The sequence below is a fragment of the Oncorhynchus nerka genome, linkage group LG18, assembly GCF_034236695.1.
Source record: "Oncorhynchus nerka isolate Pitt River linkage group LG18, Oner_Uvic_2.0, whole genome shotgun sequence".
NCBI lineage: Eukaryota > Metazoa > Chordata > Actinopteri > Salmoniformes > Salmonidae > Oncorhynchus > Oncorhynchus nerka.
This window is the reverse complement of record NC_088413.1, coordinates 20,658,902-20,666,604: the sequence shown is the minus strand read 5'-3', so window position 1 is coordinate 20,666,604 and position 7,703 is coordinate 20,658,902. Positions and strand designations below refer to the sequence as shown.

The 7,703-nt window shown below is 42.5% G+C and overlaps 1 protein-coding gene across 2 annotated transcripts; it reads right to left on the bottom strand.

The window, feature by feature from the left end:
* Window positions 1-509: 509 nt before the first annotated feature.
* Window positions 510-3,779, bottom strand: LOC115118301 (C-type lectin domain family 4 member E-like). Of its 2 annotated transcripts, XM_065003669.1 has the most exons (6): window positions 3,479-3,779; window positions 3,202-3,303; window positions 2,151-2,321; window positions 1,900-2,024; window positions 1,697-1,797; window positions 510-1,266 (listed from the first exon to the last, which is right to left on the bottom strand). In XM_065003669.1, the coding sequence occupies exons 1-6, from the start codon at window positions 3,693-3,695 to the stop codon at window positions 1,110-1,112; spliced, it is 873 nt and encodes a 290-aa protein (XP_064859741.1). In that variant the 5' UTR covers window positions 3,696-3,779; the 3' UTR covers window positions 510-1,109. The 2 variants fall into 2 exon arrangements, with proteins under 2 accessions (XP_064859741.1, XP_064859742.1); XM_065003670.1 differs by lacking the exon at window positions 3,202-3,303.
* Between the last annotated feature and the right edge of the window lie 3,924 nt (window positions 3,780-7,703).

Genomic DNA, 7,703 nt, shown 5'->3' with positions numbered 1-7,703 from the left:
CTCTGGTATGATCAGGGCCAAGGCTGGAAGTCTCTACTATAGCTCCCGCTGCAGGCACTTCATCCTGGCTAGGCTTCATTTCAGAGCAAACATTACTGGAGACCGACTCCACCTTGAGTTTCTAAACAGAGCAGGTAGAATGATGGGGTCCAAAATCCTCAAGAGAACAAATAGATTTGTTTTTTAACTTGGCTTGTATGCAGCAGACAAAGGTTTGTACTTAGCGCCATTACCTCGGATTAGCATCATCGCCCTTCCACAATGTTTTGTGGAACATAACTAGCCTATTGGTAGACAGGAAGCTTCAATCAGGAAATAAGTTGGAATTGTATTAGTTTGCTCATACAAACATGTAAACGAGTGTGTGTATGTGTGTGGTTTGGTATTATAACAGCAAAATTATACATTTTCATTGTTAAATGTATTCTGTTGAGTCTACTGTACTAACTTCATGTTGTGTCTGATAATGTGTGAAACATTAACAACTACTGAGACACAGGAAATCACAATCAGGAAATAAGTAGGACTTTTATTAATATGATACTACAAACAAATGAAACACGCTTGTGCATGTGTGTTTGAGAGAGAGAGAGACAGAGAGAGAGAGAGAGAGAGAGAGAGAGAGAGAGAGAGAGAGACAGAGAGACAGAGAGAGACAGACAGAGAGAGAGAGAGAGACAGAGAGAGACAGAAAGACAGAGAGAGAGAGACAGAGAGACAGAGAGAGACAGAGAGAGACAGAGAGAGAGAGAGAGAGAGAGAGAGAGAGAGAGAGAGAGAGAGAGAGAGAGAGAGAGGCAGAGAGAGACAGAGAGAGAGAGAGAGAGAGAGAGAGAGAGAGAGACAGACAGACAGACAGACAGAGAGGCAGAGAGAGAGACAGAGAGAGAGGGACAGAGAGAGAGAGACAGAGAGACAGAGAGAGAGAGAGAGAGAGAGAGAGAGAGACAGACAGACAGACATACAGACAGAGAGGCAGAGAGAGAGAGACAGAGAGACAGAAATACACAGAGAGAGACAGAGAGAGAGAGTCAGAGAGAGAGAATGAAGGAGGACGTTCTGTGCACTGAAGGCTGCTGTATGTGTTACAGTATGTTGTCATGGTGATGTTAAACCACTTTCTCACAAATCCAGTGAAGATTCTCTGCACATGACAAGTCATTCCATGGCTTCAGAGGACTCTGATCTGTGCGTATCTCAACACAGTCCTCCTCACCATTTTTTGGTTGGCCACCACCATTATCAGGCTGTGGGCCATACCAGTACCTACAGGGTTAAAAACAGTCAGATATCATGGTTAATACCAGTACCTACAGGGTTAAAAACAGTCAGATATCATGGTTAATACCAGTACCTACAGGGTTAAAAACAGTCAGATATCATGGTTAATACCAGTACCTACAGGGTTAAAAACAGTCAGATATCATGGTTAATACCAGTACCTACAGGGTTAAAAACAGTCAGATATCATGGTTAATACCAGTACCTACAGGGTTAATAACAGTCAGATATCATGGTTAATACCAGTACCTACAGGGATAAAACCAGTCAGATAGCACAGTTAGAACATCACAATCCTAAATAATATACAGACATGTTTCATCTTTAATTGTCTTGACTGGTATGATCAATGACAATAACATGCATAGAAAAGGTTGAATGGAGCCGTATTGACAGATTAGTTATCATCTCTCACCCTGTGGTCAGTGGGGTGCCGTCCACCCATTTCCAGGTCCCCTCATTATCAGAGTCAGTCAGACCAATCCAGACTCTCTTCTTGAGGTTGAAGAGAAAAGTCTGTAGTTGAGAAAGATAAATACATAGAGGTATATATATATATATATATATATTCATATGTTTGATCATATCTAACCGTCTCCCTCTCTCTCTTTCTGTCACCTGTTCCTTATCACTGTTTGTGATCACCAGGTCTGCTCCTCTCTTCAGACAGTCCTGTCTGCTCTCCTCCCAGGTTCTGGTCTCAGTAGACAGGAAGTACCAACTTGATTCAAACTTCTGCCAGCCTTCAGGACAGGTTTGATTAACATTAATTTCCTTCAACTTTTCACTCTGGATACTTAATGAAAGAATACAGACACATAACCAGGTATGTGTTGTTAATGATAATGTATTACTGTAGGTTTACTCACTGCAATTGTTAAGCCACCCGCTAAGAACATCTCTCTCAGTCTGTAACTGGTCTCTCTCTTTAGTCAGGTTGTTGGCGCTCGTCTGCAGCTGGTCTCTCTCTTTAGTTATGGTGTTGTAACTGTTCTGAAGCTGGTCTCTCTCTACGGATGAGTTATTTGAGACGATTCTGTCTGCAACAACAATAAAGAAGAAGTTGCTCACTAAAATATATCACATCAGAACTACTATATCTGAATTATAAGAAGAATTTAAACAGTGATCAAAAATAGAAATGCAACATGTTTTGGTCCCATGTTTTATGAGATGAATTAAAAGTTCCCTGACATGTTCCATAAAAACAAAAGGCTTATTTCTCTAAAATGTTTTTACATCCCTGTTATTCAGCATTTATCCTTTGTCAAGATAACCCATCCACCTGACAGGTGTGGCATATCAAGAAGTTGATTAAACAGTATGATCATTACACAGGTGCACCTTCTGCTGGAGACAATAAAAGGCCACTTTAAAATGTGTCGTTTTGCCACAGATGTCTCAAGTTTTGAGGGATCTACATCTGGCATGCTAACTGCAGGAATGTCCACCAGAGACGTTGCCAGATAAATGAATGTTAATTTCTCTACCATAAGCTGCCTCCAATGTTGTTTTAGAGAATTTGGCAGTACGTTCAACTGGCCTCACAACTGCAGACCACGTATAACCACGCAAGCCCATGACCTCCACATCTGGCTTCTTCACCTGTTGGATCGTCTGTGGGTGGAGGTGTGCTGAGGAGTATTTCTGTCTGTAATAAAGCCCTTTTGTGGGGAAAAACTCATTCTGATTGGCTGGGCCTGGTTCCCCAGTGGTTGGAATCTGGCTGCCATGTGGGTGGACCTATGCCCTCCAAGGCCCACCCACGGCTGAACCTCTGCCAGTCATGTGACATCCATAGATTAGGGCCTAATTTATTTATTTCCATTGACTGACATGAACTGTAACTCAGTGAAATCTTAGAAATGTTTGCATGTTGCGTTTACATTGTTGTTTAGTTTAGATATACTGTAGACTTACATTGGACAGACAGGCCTATGATCCCAGCCAGTAGGAGAACACACAGCAGCCCCAGACACACTGCAGCAACTCCAGAGGGTCTCTTCCACCACTGAACATGTACTGAATCACAAATGATTAAAGATCTTAGGTAATGTGGTTTTCTGTATCATCCAGAACTGGGACAAATAAATCTGTAGTACTACAGGGTAATCTCACCTGTTTAATGTAAGTGTGTGTAACTTATTTGCGTGTTTGTATGTGAGTGTGTGTGAGTGTGTGTGTGTGTGTGTGTTACCTGAGTGCTGGTCTCCTGGTCCATTATTAGGAGCAGTGTCCTCTGTCTCTTCTCTCTTGGTGCTGGTCTCACCGTCTCTCAGGGTGTCTACACTGACGTAGATATCCACAATCCTCTCCTTCATCTCACCTCTGTCAAACTTGACCTTCTTGGTCATATCTGGCTCAGCATAGATGGCTTCAGACATCTCCAATAACTTACTGTGTTTTCTGTCCATACTCAGGTTCTGGTCCTATCGTTGCCCCTGTGTCTGTGTCTGTGTCTGTTTCTGTCTCCGCTCTGTCTCAGACTAACTGTTTAAGATGGCATCACCAGAATAAAAGGAAAATGTCAAAAGAGGAAGATGATGAAATAGTAACATGGTGGTTGAGGTTGGGGCATTTTTTTTCTTCTTTAAATCTAGACACACAGGATGCTGATAAGTAGTGATTACATTAATAAGTTCATACAAAAAATGTTGTGTCGTTTGCTGTTGTGGCATTGGAGCTGCTCAGTTTGTAGCTAATCTCCACATTTTGCCATGAGGCTGAGAGGAAATGTTTCCGTTTTAGAGCTCGGAGGAAACAGGGATTAGACTATGATGGGTTAAGTAGTCTTGATAAATGAGGCTTCAGTGCTGTTCCTCTGTTCATTCAGTCCTTTCTACTGTCCCTCCAGTTTTTGTCTTGGTCGAGATGTAGTACCAACCTTCAAAATCATCTCTTTCCCTTTGTCGATGGTGTCTCTCTTTAGACAAGTTGTTGGAGCTTGCCTGTAGCTGGTCTCTCTCTTAAGTCAGGTTGTTGTAACTGGTCTGTAGCTGGTTCTCTATTTAGTCAGATTGTTGTAACAGGTCTGTAGCTGGTTTCTCTATTCAGTCAGATTGTTGTAACTGGTCTGTAGCTGTTGTCTGTCTTTAATCTACTTGTTATAACTGGTCTGTAGCTTGTCTCTCTCTTCAGTTACGTTGTTGTAACTGGTCTTTTCCTGGTCTCTCTCTTCAGTCTAGTTGTTATAACTGGTCCGTAGCTGATCTCTCTCGTCAGTCAGGTTGTTGTAACTGGTCTGTAGCTGGTCTCTCTCTTCAGTCAGGTTGTTGTAACTGGTCTGTAGCTGGTCTCTCTGCAGTCAGGTTGTCTTAGCTAGTCTGTAGTTGGTCTCTCTCTTCAGTCAGGTTGTTATAACTGGTCTGTAGCTGGTCTCTCTCTTCAGTCAGGTTGTTGTAACTGGTCTGTAGCTGGTCTCTCAGCAGTCAGGTTGTCTTAGCTAGTCTGTAGTTGGTCTCTTTCCTCAGTAAGGGTGTTGTAACTGTCATGTGACTGGCCTTTCTGCAGATGTGTTGAGGTGCTGGTCTCACCGTCTCTCAGGGTCTCTGCATTGATGTAGATATCCACAATCCTCTCCTCCATCTCACCTCTGTCAAACCTTAATGGTCATATCTGGCTTTGTATTGATGGCCTCCAACATGTTCAACAATGTTCATTGACTAAAGCTACAGTGTCTTAAAGCAGGGTTTCCCAAACTCAGTCCTGGGGCCCCCCTTAGTGAACATTTTGGGTTTTGCCCTAGCACTACACAGCCGATTCAAATAACCAACTCATTATCAAGCTTTGATGTTTTGAGTCACTTGTGTAGTGCTAGGGTAAAACACTCATCGTGCACCCAGGGAAGGGCCCCCAGTACAGAGTGTCTGAATCTGAAGATGACTGCTTTTGACCCTGTTGTAGATGGAGATTTGTGGAACAGAAACATGTCCTGGCTGGTTATACAGTAACATGTCCTGGCTGGTTATACAGTAACATGTCCTGGCTGGTTATACAGTAACATGTCCTGGATGGTTATACAGTAACATGTCCTGGCTGGTTATACAGTAACATGTCCTGGCTGGTTATAAAGTAACATGTCCTGGCTGGTTTTATAGTAACATGTCCTGGCTGGTTATATAGTAACACGTCCTGGCTGATTACACAGTAACATATCCTGGCTGGTTGTACAGTAACATGTCCTGCTGGTTATACAGTAACATGTCCTGGCTGGTTATATAGTAACATGTCCTGGCTGGTTATAGAGTAACATTTTCTGGCTGGTTATACAGTAACATGTCCTGGTTGGTTATAGTTGGGACACTTTCTTCTTCTTTTCACCTTGTTATCTGATTCCTGAATAACTTCCTGGTCTACTGGGGGAAGTTCCACCCACATACTGTTCCACCCACATACAAACATAGGCACAGACACATGCATACACACACACACACACACACACACACACACACACACACACACACACACACACACACACACACACACACACACACACACACACACACACACACACACACACGATAACAAATGCACTATACACACACTTACACATGGATATTGTGTTGTAGATATGTTGTAGTAGATTAGGGGCCTGAGGGCACACACTTAATGTGTTGTGAAATCTGTTGTAAATGTATTGTAATGTTGTTCAAATTGTTTGTTTCTCATTTTTGCTGGAACCCAGGAAGAGTAGCTGCTGTCTTGGCAGGAACTAATGGGGATCCATAATAAATACAAATACATACACCAGACACACACACAGTCTTTTATGATCTCTTACTACTCTATATCACTGATTAACATATTGGATGTATCTTAATAATGTCTCTGGGGCTCTGGATTTTTAATTACTTAAAAATCATACAATGTGACTTTCTGGATTTTTGTTTTAGATTCCGTCTCTCACAGTTGAAGTGTACCTATGATAAAAATTACAGACCTCTACATACTTTGTAAGCGGGAAAAACTGCAAAATCGGCAGTGTATCAAATACTTGTTCTCCCCACTGTACATGCTAAATGCTTTGCAGAAAAGTTATTGTGCAACAAGGGGATCAAATTAACATCCTACACCTGTATACAGCACTTTCAACCAACACACCCACCACACCATCCCTCTACTTTGGCCCGATCATATGCTACATCATGTGGAGCACCATCTGCCTCTGCATGCACACAAAATATAAACAATTCCACTTCTCCAAAATGTGACATATGTGACAGTTCCCAGCATGAAACAACATATGGGTCGGACAAAGAGCAGGGATCCACGTTTTCCCAAAATCTCACTCCTACCCGTCCAAAATCATCTCTGGTATGATCAGGGCCAAGGCTGGAAGTCTCTACTATAGCTGCCGCTGCAGGCACTTCATCCTGGCTAGGCTTCATTTCAGAGCAAACATTACTGGAGACCGACTCCACCTTGAGTTTCTAAACAGAGCAGGTAGAATGATGGTATCCAAGATCATCAAGAGAACAAATAGACTTGTTTTTTAACTTGGCTTGTATGCAGCAGACAAAGGTTTGTACTTGGCGCCATTACCTCGGATTAGCATCATCGCCCTTCCACAATGTTTTGTGGAACATAACTAGCCTATTGGTAGACATGAAGCTTCAATCAGGAAATAAGTAGGAATTGTATTAATTTGCTCATAAAAACATGTAAACAAGTGTGTATGTGTGTGGTTTGGAATTATAACTGCAAAATGATACATTTTCATTGTTAAATGTATTCTGTTGAGTCTACTGTACTAACTTCATGTTGTGTCTGATAATGTGTGAAACATAACTACTGAGACACAAGAAGTCACAATCAGGAAATAAGTTGGACTTTTATTAATATGCTAATACAAACAAATAAAACACGCTTGTGCATGTGTGTTGAGAGAGAGAGAGAGACAGAGAGAGAGAGAGAGAGAGAGAGAGAGAGAGAGAGAGAGAGAGACAGAGAGACAGAGAGAGAGAGACAGAGAGAGAGAGAGAGACAGAGAGAGACAGAAAGACAGAGAGAGAGAGACAGAGAGAGAGACAGAGAGAGACAGAGAGAGAGAGAGAGAGAGAGAGAGAGAGAGAGAGAGAGAGAGAGAGAGAGAGAGACAGAGAGAGAGAGAGAGAGAGAGAGAGAGAGAGAGAGAGAGAGAGAGAGAGAGAGAGAGAGAGAGAGACAGAGACAGAGAGAGAGAGAGAGAGAGACAGAGAGAGAGAGAGAGAGAGAGAGAGAGAGAGAGAGAGAGAGAGAGAGAGAGAGAGAGAGAGAGAGAGAGAGACAGACAGACAGACAGACAGAGAACAGACAGAGAGCAGAGAGAGAGACAGAGAGACAGAAATACACAGAGAGAGACAGAGAGAGAGAGTCAGAGAGAGAGAATAAAGGAGGAAGTTCTGTGCACTGTAGGCTGCTGTATGTGTTACAGTATGTTGTCG